This window comes from Cebus imitator, unplaced genomic scaffold (assembly GCF_001604975.1).
Source record: "Cebus imitator isolate Cc_AM_T3 unplaced genomic scaffold, Cebus_imitator-1.0 Scaffold73, whole genome shotgun sequence".
Taxonomy (NCBI): domain Eukaryota; kingdom Metazoa; phylum Chordata; class Mammalia; order Primates; family Cebidae; genus Cebus; species Cebus imitator.
The window spans coordinates 2,073,698-2,088,487 of NW_016107388.1; the positions used below are offsets into that span (position 1 = coordinate 2,073,698).

A 14,790-nucleotide genomic window follows, 5' to 3' on the forward strand; every position below is an offset into this window, starting at 1 on the left:
CGTTACAGTCTTTGGAAACCCATAATGTAGACAAAGAGAGTAAAGGATCAAAACAATAGGTTGGATTCTGATATATGCCTATAAATGCTGGATTCCAAATTAATTGGTATTTATTGATCATCAACATTTTGCAAATTACTTTGCCTTAGGCATTTTAAGAAATCAAAAGTGAATGTGGGCTGGATTTTCAGAATGGCACAGTAACAACTTCTGAAATTCCACTCTTCTGGAAAGGCAATGAGAAAGAATCATAATGAACAGAATCACTGTTATTCAGAATTGTGGAAATAAATTAAATGTTTCCAGTAACCATACAGCATATATTAAAAATAAAACAAATTTCAAGTTTTGGTAAGAACAGAGAGCTTTGTAACACTGTCACTTATTACATTCCTATTACCCTGTCCAGACCACCATGGTGACCTTGAAAATATACATCCTAGAAAACATGGTAGCTAGCTATAAGATCCACTGGGCTTGGAGATTCTAAAAAAGCCCAATTTCAAGAAAATCATAATCATCTGACCTAGTTGGAAGCTTCCTGGAGAAGTCCATTTGCAGGCTACTATCGTTTTAATGTGGCTTGTCCCACTGAAGCTCATGTTGAAATTTGATCCTCAATGTGACAGTGTGGGGATGTGGGGCCTCGTGGGAGATGTCTGGGTTGTGGTGATGAACTTTTCATGAATAGATTAATGCCCTCTTGTGGGATAGGTGAGTTCGCATTCTTGGGGGAAAGGGATTAATTCCCATCAGAATTGGTTGCTAAAACACATCTGGCTTCCTAGAATTCTCTCTCTTACTTCTCCCTTCATGTGGTCTCTTTGCACATTACCACTACATTTCTACTTCCTGCCATGAGGTCAAGCAGCCTTAGGCAGTCACCAGATGTGGCTGCCCCAACTTGAACTTTCCAGCCACCAGAATCAGCACCAAATAAACTGTTTTTTTTTTAAAGATAAATTATCCAGTCTCTGGTATTCTGTTATAGCAACACAAATGGATGAAGAAAATTGGCATGCAGAGGGGGGTGTTGCTATATGGATATTGGAAAACCTGGAAGTGGCATTAGAATTGGATGATGGCTGGTGGCTGGAAAAATTTGGAGGAGATTAGAAAAAGCCTATATTGCCATGAGTAGGATACTTAGGGGGATTCTGGTGAGGATTCAGAAGACAGAAAGATGAAGGAAAGTTTGGAACTTCTTAGAGATTCATTATGTGGTCAGGATCAAAATGCCTTTAGAAGTATAAACAGTAGAAAATATGTCTATTATACCCTAGCAAAGAACCTGACGGCATTGTGTCAATGCCCTGGAATTTTGTGGAAGGTTAAACTTAAGAGTGGGGTCTGTTGCGGGGAAATGGGGGAGGGATGGAGGGTGGGGAGAGAGAGCATGGGGAGAAATGCCAGATATAGGTGAAGGGGAGGAAGGCAGCAAATCACACTGCCATGTGTGTACATATGCAACAATCTTGCATGTTCTTCACATGTACCCCAAAACCTAAAATGCAATAAAAAAAAAGAGTGGTGATATCTGGCAGAAGAAAGCTTTAGGTACTAAAGCATTCAGGTAGTAGCTGCATGGCTGCATTTGACTGTATGCAGTAAGATTTAAGAGCAAAGACATGACATAAATGCATAATTTATAGTTAAGAGGAAAGCAGAATGTAAAGATTTAAAAAATTTACAGATTGATTATATAAAGATTAAAAGGCGTGTTTAGAAAAGGTGCTGAGGGTTGGGTCCAGTGACTAGTTGTTAAAGAGATTAGCATGGCTAAAAGGAAACCAGGTGCTAATAATCAAACCAATGGGGAAAATCTCTAAAGGCATTTCAAGGATCTTTGAGGTCAGTCTCATCACAGGCTGAGAGGCCTAGGAGGACAGAATGGTTTTGGGGGACAGGCCTAGGCTGTTGAAGTCCTCTGCTGCCTTGGAATGCTGCTCTGCACATCACGAGAAGCCATGTCTCAAGTGGCCCCAAGTAAGGCTTAAGAGTCTGCTTTGAAAGGCACAAGCAATAAGCCTTGGCATCCAAGTGGTGTTGATTCTGTAGGCCTGCAGAATATGAGAGCTGTAGAAACATGGCTTCCTTGACTGAGATTTCAAAGTGTGTAGCAAAGCCTGCAGGCCCATGCAGAGACTTGTCACAGGACAGAGCCACCACAGAGATCCCCACATAGGGAAATGCTGAGTGGCCTAGGGGAGCCACTGGGACCTACCATCAAGATCCTAGAATTATAAAGCCACCAACACCATGTAATGCCCACCTAGAAAAACTGCAGGCACCAGACTTCAATCTAGAGGGCAGACACATGGGCAAAGTCATGGGAGTTGAACTTCCCAAGGCCTTAGAATATACCTTCACACCAGTGTACACAGGGTGTGAGATACAGAATCAAAGAAAATTATCCTGGAGTCTTAAGATTTACTGTTTGCCCTGCTGGGTTTTGGACTTATGTAGGCCTGCCATTTCTTTCTTTTTGTCTAGTTTTCCCTTTTAGAATAGAAATATCAACTAAATCTCTGTTGTACCATTTTATCTTGTAAATAAATAACTTGTTCTTGATTTCACAGATTCATAACTGCAAGGAACTTGCCTTGTGTCTCAAAATAGAATTGGGACTTTGGGCCTTCAAGTTGATGTTGGAAAAGTTAAAACTTTGGGGACTATTTGGAGGGAATGATTTTGTTTTGCATTGTAAGAAGGACATGAGTTTTATGGGGCCAGGGGTGAAGTACTTGGCTTTGGATATGGTTTGTTCCTCTGAAACTCATGTCAAAATTTGATTCCCAATATGGCAGTGTTGGATATGGGGCCTAGAGGGAGATGTTCAGGTGGTGGGGGCAGATTCCCCTACAAATAAATTAATTACCTGCTGCAAAAGTGAGTGAGATCCTACTCTTATGGAAATGGTTGTTTCCCACTGGAGTGGGCTGTTAAAAAGAGTCTGGCTTCCTCAGTTTCTGTGACTTGCCCCCTGTCACCCTGTGATCTCTTTGCACATGCCTGCTTGACTTCCGTTTTTTGCCAGGAGGTAAAGCTGCCTGAAACCTTCACAGATGCAGCTGCCACATCGTGCACTTTTCAGTCACCAGAGTAATGAGCCAAATAAACCTCTTTTCTTTATAAGTTCCCCAGCCTCAGTTATTCTGTTACAGCAACACAAACAGACTAAGTCACAGACCTTGTCATTACTTGACTTGACTCAGACCTTACTCATTGGGAAAATCCCTAACCTAAGTATTTAACAATTAACAGTAGTTGTTTAAGGTCACACCTACATCAATTGACAATACCAGCTGCAGCAAAAAAGATACTGGTGAAAAACTTAAGATCTGAGGAATGAGATGTTAATAAGGGGCTTGTAGTAGCTCCAATACATTCCCAAGAAACTAGAAAGGCACATAAATGTGCCAGGCTGTGCACATGACACCAAAAGATGCCCTAAACTCTCAGTTATGGCTGGCCTTAAAGACCTGTGCAAGTCAAAAGCAAAGACTCAGAAAGAGTTGTAAATTGCGAGAGCATTAAAGAAGTCCCAGAAAACACACACAGAGCCCCGTGGAAAAGCTGTAAAACTTTGCTTCTAGCCATTTACAGATATATTGGTCAAAACGATAGGTGACCAAGGAACTACACAGAAACAGTCTGTTTCCTATCAGTGAAACAGATAGGAAAACAACAATAACAAACTGCAACAGCCTCAGACTCAGGAAGAATGAGAATCTGATTTCCACGAATATTCTTTGAAATGTCAGTTTTAAACAAAAATTATGAGACATTGAAAAAATGAGAAAAAAAACCTCAAAATTGCGGTTTTTCCGTAAGAAAATATACTCAATAGACACTTTCCCTGAGGAAAACCCTCTGGCGCACTTACTAGTAAGATAATTTAAGTTGTGTGTTAAAAATAAATTAAATGGTCTAAACAAAGCTATGCTTAAAGAATTAACATGTTTGACCAAATAGAGAATGTCAATGAAAGGATAGAAGTAATAAAAAGAATCAAACAAAATTCTGCAGTTGAGAAGTACAATAACTGATGTTTTAAAAATCCTTAGATGAACTGAACAAAAGATTTGAGTTTATGAAGAAAGATTAAGAGAACATGAAGAGTTCACTACATCTTAGTGTCAATGGAGCAACTGAGATTATCCAGCCTAAGGAATAACAAAAATATAAATGAAGAAAAATAGCAGAGTCTCAGAAGTCTATATGACAGCATAAATTGTGCTATGATATGCATAAAGGGAATGCCAAGAAAACAAGAAGGTAAAGCAGTGGAAACAGTCCTTTAAGAAATAACAGCTGGAAACCTCTCAAATTTAATATTAATCTATATATTTGAAGGACTCAATGAGCTCCTTGAAGGATAAAAACAAATACATACAATCATGATGTTTGACCAGCAACAGGCCAGAGAATCTTGGAAACAGCAAAAGAAAAATGAGTCACAAAATGCAAATAATCATTAATAAGAATAACAGCTCATTTTTTTATATTAAACTGTGTAAATCAGAAAGTAATAGAATGACACATTTAAGTGCTGAAACAAAAAGGCTGTCATATAAAAGGTTCTTATTCCCTGAAACTCTCCTTCCAAGATGGAGGAGAATTAAGTCATTATTACATATTAAAAAAAGAAGAACATTTGCCACTAGTAAATATACACCAGAGAAAATAAGTTTTAGATAATATCTTAAATTCACACTTAGAAATAATAAAAAAACTATTAAAGTTAAGTACATAATTCAATTTAAATGAGAGTATAAATGCATTTTAATTGGTGCTATTCTTCTGAAGTATTTGAAAGAAAAATTCATAAAATGATAATTATATCACTGTGTCTTTGGGCTTGTAATGGATAAAGATGTAATGTGTATGATAATAGCACAAAGAAATGGAGGAAACAGAGGTATATAGAACCAAATTTTTTGAGCACTATTGAAGTTCTCATTGTTGTGAACTAGGTTATTTTAAAATGTTATTATATTCCTCCAAATAATAAAAAATAACACTATCAAAAGAAATGAGAATTAAAATTATATGTATGTAGTATATGTTTACATATAATTTATATAGTGTATACATATATATACATGTACATATATAGTGTTATACTCCCACAAATGAAAACAGTAATGGAAAAATAAAGAAACAATCAAAAACTTGTGATATATGATGAACATAAATTTTACCTTATGTATAATTACATTAAAAGTAAATATATTAAACACTCTAACCAGGGGCAGAGATTAACATAATAATTTTTAAAATGAGTTAACTGTATGATGTTCTCAAGAGAAATAGTTTAAACTTTTAAATTGAAAAGCACCCTAGTGTATATATCACTGCAATCAAGATACTGACAATGAAACATTCAAAACAGAATATTTGCATCCTGACCCTGTTTTATTTTTATTGTTATTCAGTTCAACGTATTTTTTTTCTTTCTTTTGAGACTTTCTTGTATGTAATGGAAAATTTGTAATTCTGTGACTTCATTTTCAAGTGTCAGAAATTGTTTTTGTTTTCTTTCTTTTAATCATTCTTCTGTGGTCAAAAAACACATCTAGTACTTTTTTTTTTTTTTTTTAATTTGATGAGATTTGTTTTATGCCCCCAGTATGGTCAGATTTCTACAGAAACATTCAAATAATGTATATTCTATTTTTGCTGGACAAAAGTTCTAAACATATTAGTTTGATCTTGTCAGTTGATGGTGTTTTTGAATTCTGTATATTTGATGACATTCTGTTTTACTCTTTTACCAATTAAGAGAGATGTTGAAGACTTCATTGTAATTGTGTATTTCATCAGTTTATGTTTTACATACTTCACAGCTAAGTTATTTGGTGCATACATACTTAGAATTGATATGTTTTTCTTAGAGTTTTATACTTTTATTATTAATTAATTTGTCTCATTTTGTCCAGTAATTCTTTACTTTGAAGCTTAGCTCATCTAATGTCAATACAGCCACTAGTCATTTTTCTTCATAAAAACGTGCATGATGTATTATTTATTATTCTTTTACTTTAAATATAACCATATTATTATATTTAAAGTGAGTTTGTAGATAGCATATGTTTGGGTCATGGTTTTTAATCCATTCTGCCAATATCTGTGTATTGATTGGTGTATTTAGACAACTTACTTTTTATTGTAATTATTAATGTCTTGACTTATATTTACCATTATGTATTTGAATTTTGTTCTCTCTCTTTTCCATTTTTCTGTTTTTTTTTTCTGCCTTCATGTGCCTTTTTTTGAACATATTCTTTTAGAAATAAATTTTATCCATAGCATTTTTGAGTATACTTCAACATATAGTGTTCATAGTGGTTACTCTCAGGGTTACATTTTGTACAGATCTTCACATTCTAGTGAAATCAACAGCTTATCAGTTAGTATAGAAACCTTAACATATTTTAAGTCTCTTCACTTATTTCATTATATTTTACATTTTATAATATATAATATATTATAGTTTATAATATTTATATATTATATGTAAGCATCTATTAATTAATACTATTAATATATTTATAATATATTGTTATATATAAATTATACTTATATATATTATATATTTATATTTTATAAAGTTATATATAAATATATAAACTATTATATATTTAAAATATATATTAATATATTATGTTTTGTATTTTATACTATTCTATCAATATTTTTAAATATTTTATTTACATATAGTAAGAACCAAATCAGAAAATGTTACAATTTTTGTTTCAATACCCACATATAAGTTAGAAAGCTCAAGAGAAGGAGTAAAGTATTTATGGATTACTTTTCTTGCCATATTATTTCCTTCTTCCTAAGTTCCAAGATAGCTTCTATAATTATTTTCTCTTTTTGTCCTTTTTAAGTCATGTTTTTAGGTTAGGTATTGTTATTGTAAATTTACTTTTTTTTTTTTNTTTTTTTTAGCTGAGAATGGCTTGATTTTCCCTTGATTTCTGAAGCACTGTTTTGCTGGATATAGGATTCAGGATTGACAGTTCTTTTCTTTCAGCAGTTGAAAAGTCTTGTGCCACTTCCTTCTGGCTGTATGATTTCTGATGAGAAATTCTCTGTCATTTGACTTGTGTTCTTCTATAGGTAAGGTTTTATTTCTCTCTTGCTGCTCCCAAGACTTTTTGCTGTCTAGTTTTCGGAAGTTGGCTGTGATGTGTCTTGGCAAGGATTTCTTTGAGTTTACCCTCTTTGTGTTTCACTTAGTCTCTCAGATCTTTAGGATTTAGCCTTTTACCAATTTTAATGACTTTTCAGCTAAAATTGCTTTCAATATTTTTCTGTTCCTTACTTTTGCTCCTCATTTTTTGTACTCTGACAACATGAATAGTATATATTTATATTTTTGTTTCTGTCTCACAGTTCAGTGAATATTCTTTCCTTTTTTTCAATCTTTCTGATACCTTTTATTCTAACTGGTTAATTTTCACAATTCTTTTATCCACTTCTTCTTTCTTCTGTTCTCTTCTTTCTGCTGTTGAGTCGTTTATTCAGTTTTTTTTTTCCATTATTATACTTTTCGGTTATAACATTTTTATTTGATTTTTATGTTTTTCATTTCTTTGCTAGAATTTGTTTCTTTTCTGAGACTTTCTACATGTTCATTTGTTCTAAGCATGGTGATAACTTCTTATTGGAACAATTTTGTTGTGACTACTTGAAAATATTTGTCAAATGATTCAAAAATCTATGTCATCTCACTGTTGGCATCTATTGATTTTTTTTTCTATTCAGTTTAAGATTTCACTGGTTCTTGATATGATGATTGATCTTCTATTGTAATTAGACATTTTTGTTATTTAGTTATGAGTTATGTTTTAATGATATTGAGTGTTGCATGACCATGTTACTGTGGGAAACAGGTGTGCATATGTAGGTGGTGACTTATTTAGGTTCAGTTAATGATGCTCTCAATTGTGTTCAGAGGTCTCACGAGTTATTGACTCATTTATGCCTAATGTTCTATTATTGGAACGCTAAGCATGTGGGAGTTATTTATATTTTCCTGCTCAAAGTCATCACCAAGGTCTGATTGCAAACATTCAAAAAATTGCAGTCTCAGGCATAAATGGGTTAAAAGCCTTTAAGCAGTAAGCAGAGTGAGGAAGATAAATTCCAGATTTTATCCTGAAAATGATACCTATAAGTTAGTAGTTTGTCCAAATTCTCAATAATTGTTTTTTTTTTGAGTGAAGAAGTTTATTACCTAGGTTAGAAGGTGGGAGTATGCAGCATTTTTCTCTTTGACTCCTGACCACTTGTGCGCTTGATGGACGAAAAGGGAGAGATAAACATCCTGAACTTAGTGGCTGCTGGTGTTAAACTGTTGGTGATACTGGGCTATAGGTTGATTGGTGTAGATTACTGAGTTCAGGTAATCCTGCTGGGCTTTTTGCTCCTGAGCCAGCTTCTGGTTGAAGGAGCCTGGACCCCTCTGAAACTGAGCACACAATTCCCTCTCCTGCTCTTCTAGCTCTGGCATTGCCTGGGCCGAGCTCATGGTCTGGCTTTTCCATTCAGTAGCCAATGCTTTTTCAGCCTGATGTTGTGCTTCCTTCTCAAAGCGTTGTACTTCCTGCTCTTTCCTGATGGCAGCTCGCTGCTCTGGAGTCATGCCCTTCCAGCAATAGGGCAGGACCCGGTGGGGAACTGTACGGTGTTGGGCAACCTGGGGGTTCTCAGTCAGTAGGTCACTCGTGCTCTGGTTCTTTACCCTCTCTGTCAGCCAATGACTTTGCTTTGTATCCCACTTAAAACACAGAATTAAGCAAAGCTACAAACCACCAAATCTACCCACCTTCCTTGAGTTGTGCCCATAGTACTGTGCCTCACCTCCTGCCACTTGAGATCAATTGTCAAGGTTTCCACTTTTGCACCAGATCTCACCCTTCTCAAAAATACAATTTCTACAATTGTCCTCAGATTTGATACCACCTCCATCTCATGCCAGCAATTCTACAAATATATACTAATTTCATAAACCTTAGGAAAACATTCTTGATTTCCTATTTACCTGTTCCTCTGCTCCCTTTTAGAAAGAAAAGTAGGATTTCTTCTCCAAAGAGAAGCTGCCTGTAGTAACTAATAACTGCACGTGCAATTTCTCGTGAAGCCATTCCTGTGAATCTTTTGTTTCTACTTCTCCACAAAAGCACTCTTGTAAAGGATTAAAATGGCCTCTGTGTTGCTATATTCAATGGTCAACATCCAGCTGTCATTTTACAGGATTCCCGGTTTTCTCTCTCACTTTCTTAGAGGCAGCTATAGTTATTTCTTCTTTGCTGGTTCTTCCCCTCATCTTTCTGACATTTTTATACTGTGGAATCTCAGTGATGAGTGCCCATTTTCTCTGCCTACCTACGCACACCTTGATCTTCTCATCCAGACCACAGTGCTTTACCTACTATCTATATGCTGACAGAAGCTGAACTTCTATTCTGAACTCTAATTTTTTCCGTAAATCTATACTAATATATGCAGCTCTCCCCTTATCACCTGTATGTCTAATATGCTTTCAAATGTAACATACCCAAAACCAAAATCTTGATCTTCACTCCCAAACCCGATTTTCCCACAATTCCTCCATTTGTAGAGCAACGCTTTTTTCCCCCAGTTATTGAATCTACTTTCAAATCTAACCCCTTTCCATATAGAAAACTTTGTAACTTCTCCTCCTCCTTTCAGTCCATTTCACATAAAGTTCATTCTCAACAGTCTAGCCAAAATCATCATTTTCTGACTTAAGTCAATGCTTGTCACTCCTCTGCTCAAAAATTTACCATGGTTTCCCATGTCATTCATAATGAAACTCATAAAGGCTCATGCAGTATGTCAAGTGTTTTCTTTGACCTCACTGTCTGCTAATTACTTTTTAATTCATTCCATTCCAGACACAATATCCCTTGTTTTTCTTCAGACTCTCCTGGAATGTCCCTACCTCTGGGCCTTTAAAAGTATAAGTGTTACATCTGGAATATTTTCTCACAAACATGGAAATGACTCACGCCTTCATCTGTTTCAAGTTCCGTGCACAAGACAACATGGATTTTCCTGTCCACAGCCCCTTGAGTAGTCTTTGCAGTCTTCTCTGCTTTCTTTCTCAACTGCACCTATCATATTCTGACACGTTATCCTTAATGTATTTATGCCTTTAGTCACATTTTGTCTCCTGTCACTGGAGTGTAAATCCCATCAGTACTGTTTTGTTCATTTTTTTGTTTTTGTCTGTTTTTTTCATTGCTATCTTTTAAGAACAATAAAAAAAGAGTAGATGCATAGGAAGCACTTGGTATTTTATTGAGTGCATGACTGTTTACATTTTTTGAAGCTAGCTTATGTTTGGTGAGATTTGAGGGCTCATGACAATCATAAGACTTTTTTTATGAGGGAAACTTGTAAGTCTGTAACTTGGCGGAAGCTATCGGAGGATGAATAGATAGATGTTTATCATCAGTGGATGCCTGATAGGTGGTAAGAATGCAGGTCTAGTTCCACCACAGTGTGAGTTTACTTACATAGAAGGAATCACTGACACCCTAGGAGCGGAAATGGTTGCCAAGGCTGCTCACTGAGGCAGAGGAAAGATGTGTGGATATTGGAATGAAGAGCCAAACTTGGATCCATCTTGGTCTCCTGCTTTCTCTTCCAATCACCCTCTATTAGTTCCTGTCTACCACTTTTTCAAAAAGGGTGTAAAAAGGTTAAAGTGTCAATTTATATCAAATTATTGACAAAAAATTGACAAGATAGGAATAATTGAAAACTTTTATTTTTGTAAAGATGCCTGGATACTTAACATATTTAAGGGTTGTTATTTTTGGGAACCAAAATATAATCCCTATTTTAATAAAGATGAGGTACTATTACCTTTGAGAAAAAGTTATTTGCCATACTATTTTTACCCATCCAACAATATTCTCATCCTTATCAATAGTGAATTGTTTATTTTTGTGGTTGTCATTTTATTTTTTAATAACATGCAAGAACATTTTACATTTTCCCCAAATTTCCAAACCTTTCACATCAGGTGGACTTAATTTGAGATGATATAGAAAGTATTCAAAATTCGTTTGCGAAATAACCTGACTACACCAAGAATGATGGGGTGAATGGAGGATTTTCAGGGTGAGTTAAGGCAAAGGGAAACTTGCTCATATGACATATATGACTAGTGCCACTGAAGTGAATTATTATAAATAAAGCTTCGAAGATAATTACAATGGAGTTACTAAAAACTTTTTTGGTGTAAACAGCTAAGGGAAGTAGAATAGTTAAATGAATAACCTTTTCTCTTCTGTAGAATAAGTTACTGTTTCACATAGGAAACTATCAAATACTGAAGGTTTGAAGGGAGCTACTGAGAAAGCATAGCATTTCTTCTATGTGATAGATGCCCCTGAATATACGTTATGGTGTATTGTACTCCTATTGCATGACCTGAGAAAATACTACGTGGATGAATTATTTTATTTAAATAACTACATGGTACATTACAGATATTATGATGTGTCATAATATATTGAATATTTTGTAATATTTTCCACTACCACTTAAAAGTTGTAAGCACAGTCAGTCATGTACCTATCAAGTATAATTCTATACTCTTTATTACATATAAGTAGTGAAATATATAATAAAATAGCAATGAGTTTGTAAGAATTTCATATGCTTTATTACCTTCTAGTTATCCTCCTTGTGATAAGTTTATCATACTTATTTCATTAAGCACATAAATGTATTAATCTTTTAATCATCTTGAATTAAAACATGATTATGTGATTATTGATGGTCTTTAATAAAAATACCAGCAACATCATCTTTGTAAATCCATTCTGAGCCTTGCTTTATGGTATTAGAGCTGTTTTGACATAATTAAAATTTGAAATAACTTTTTTCTGTTTTCACTGTATTATATATAATTTGGTTGCCACTGGTAAATGGGTTAAAAATTTCCATTGATATTTAAATGGGGAACATATTTCTAAAAATCCAAAATGAATTAGTGAGCTCTAGTTGATTTTTTTAGTAAATACGCCACATACACCATTAAACAGCCAGCCACAATTAAAATTAATGATTAAATTATTTTTTGAAATTGAACCATTTGGCTCCTCTGATTATACGAGTTCATACCCCCTTCCTTCTAGCATTTCTTATTCAGTTTCTTATGGCAAATATTAACTCATTCTAGATAATAATCAAAAATAGTTTTAAACTGTTCTAATCCACGTTTATCATCTGATGTGTGCATAGAGATAAAAATACTTTTAAATGTATGTCCAAATCTATCTTTAATTATACATTATCAAGAGTAAAATTTTGGCAAAATATATTTATCAATGCTAAAACAACATTCATAGATGATAAGAGAGATCAGTCCTCCTACCTCTTATCCACCACGTATTGAAGTAACTTTTCAATACGTATGATGTTTATATGTTGTCCAAGAAATGTCTACATTTGAAATTAGTTTGCGTATGTTAGATATCATAGATTTTAGATAAGTGTATTGAATTTGAAAAAAATCTAGCTATCATCCATTTTTTAAAAGATTAATATTTATTTTATCTGACCTGTTTTTCTTTCAGGAGTTGGAATTTTCAAATTTATTTGCTGTTCTTCACTGCATTCATTCCTTCTTTGCTGCCAAGGTAGCATGTTTGGACCCTCTGTTTTTAGGCAATCAGGCTTCTGCTTCTGCTGCTGCCAGCTCTGCTACCACGAGCAAAGCAAAGTACACAACTTGACATACTAAGCTCTGCATTGATACTCACCATAACTGTATAAACAGAACACATTTATTCATCATTTTAGACCCTGGAAAATCCATAACATGTCAACAGTGGAGGAAAAATTGAAATTTCAGCAGAAACAAAGAAGGTCATGTGGAATCTCAAAAACACTTCTATTTTGGATGGCATCTGTAACATATAACACATGAACAAAACAGCTCGTTCTCACTCAGTTGCTTTGTACCAGTAACTATATTGCTTTCACCAAAAGTGGAGACAAAAGAATGAATTATTTGAAGAAGTATGTAAATAATATAAAAATAGTAAGCTACCTATAAATAAAAATACTTATTAAATGGTTACTTCTGTATTTTAGATTATTTTGTATGACAAGTACATGTTGGGCAGAGTCATAAACTAATGCCCTATCATTGTATTATGAGGGCCATCAAAGAGTTAAAAATCATAAATCAACAAGGAGCATGCAAAAAAATCTCATCAAAGAAGGATGCACTTTCATTTGCTGATGTAAATATGCCCTTGTGTTCTCATCCCATGATTGACGCTGGCACTCCAGTGGTTTTTATCTTATTGTAAATATTCCAAAGAACTTCAAAAAGATAATCACATTGACCTATGAGAGATACAATGTGAAATGGACTATTCTCCCTTGGATCAGTGTTACTGAAATGGCTTATTTGCTGCCAATGTCAATCTACTATGCCAAAAATGTATTAATTTAATTACGAGTGATGAAAAATTTCATGAACCTCTCATTTCTTCCTTCATTTTAAAAAGACTTATATTTTACCTAATAAGATTTATTATCAAAGCTCCATAAATTTTCAATGACCCCCAAACCTTTTGTAGAGAAAATAATATAAAAAATACAGTGTGAGAAACAATTGTTTGTAATCTGAAATCTACTAGTAAATCATGAACTGAAATGTCCCTAGAAAGCAGTCCCAAAGCTATTATATATGTTAGTTAAATGACATTTTTCCATTTTAGTACCATTTTATGTGGAACAAAGGTGATATTTAAAGATAAACATTAAAAATCTTTATCCTCCCTTGTCATGGAAGTGATTAAGTAATGCCAAACTATGCAGGTTATTTTAGATAGTTTGTCCTAAGAATGTAAATGTGAAAAGGCTGGGAAATTTGAAAGCCTTAGAGTTGTGCAATTTACTCAGATTCCAGGTACAATTATACAGCTAGTTGTATAACATGAAACACATTCTCTATCCTTTAGTATAGCTTTTTTGAGACCTTCTTTTAAAAAGTCAGCTGTGTATGTAAAAAACAAACAAACAAACAAACATTTTTATTGATACACATGCTCCTAGGTAAACCAAACATTACATGTGCCCATGTGGAGATAATCAAGTATCTAATAAAGTGATTCAATATTTTTTAAAAATATGTTAAAAAAAATCCCTCCAGGCCAGGCACCTTGGCTCCCGCCTGTATTCCCAGCACTTTGGGAGTTCAAGGCGGGCGGATCACAAGGTCAGGAATTCCAGACCAGCCGGGCCAATATGGTGAAACCCCATCTCCACTAAAAATACAAAAATTAGCCAGGCGTCGTGGCTTGTGCCTGTAGTCCTAGCTACTCAGGAGACTGAGGCAGGAGAATCACTTGAACCCAGGAGACGGAGGTTGCAGTGAGCAGAGATCATGTCACTGCACTCCAGCCTGGGTGACAGAGTGTGACTCCGTTTCAAAAAAAAAAAAAAATTACTCAAGAAGGAAACATCATTTTTTCTATAACGGACAGATCCATTAAGTTAAAAAATTTAATATCAAGTTGTTTTCATACTGATTATGATTCATTAATTCATTTTGAATCAAATTAGTTTGTAAATACCTCAAATTGAAAAGAAAATATGGAAGTTTATAATTATCCCTTGGAAAATGTTAAGCCGAATCTAACATACCTTATCCAAAGAACAGTGGCAAATTACAATAAACAGTTTCAATGTAATGTATTTGACCATAAAACTAATTACACATTT

At 34.4% G+C, this 14,790-nt stretch overlaps 1 protein-coding gene across 1 annotated transcript in view; it reads left to right on the forward strand.

Annotated features, from left to right (window-relative positions):
• Positions 1 to 13,512, forward strand: part of SNTG1 (syntrophin gamma 1) — a 610,136-nt gene extending 596,624 nt beyond the window's left edge. The window contains exon 19 of the mRNA XM_017531764.2: positions 12,630 to 13,512. Within this exon, the coding sequence (XP_017387253.1) occupies positions 12,630 to 12,788 (159 nt within the window). The 3' untranslated portion in view covers positions 12,789 to 13,512. The remainder of the gene's footprint in view (positions 1 to 12,629) is intronic.
• The last annotated feature ends 1,278 nt before the right edge of the window (positions 13,513 to 14,790 follow it).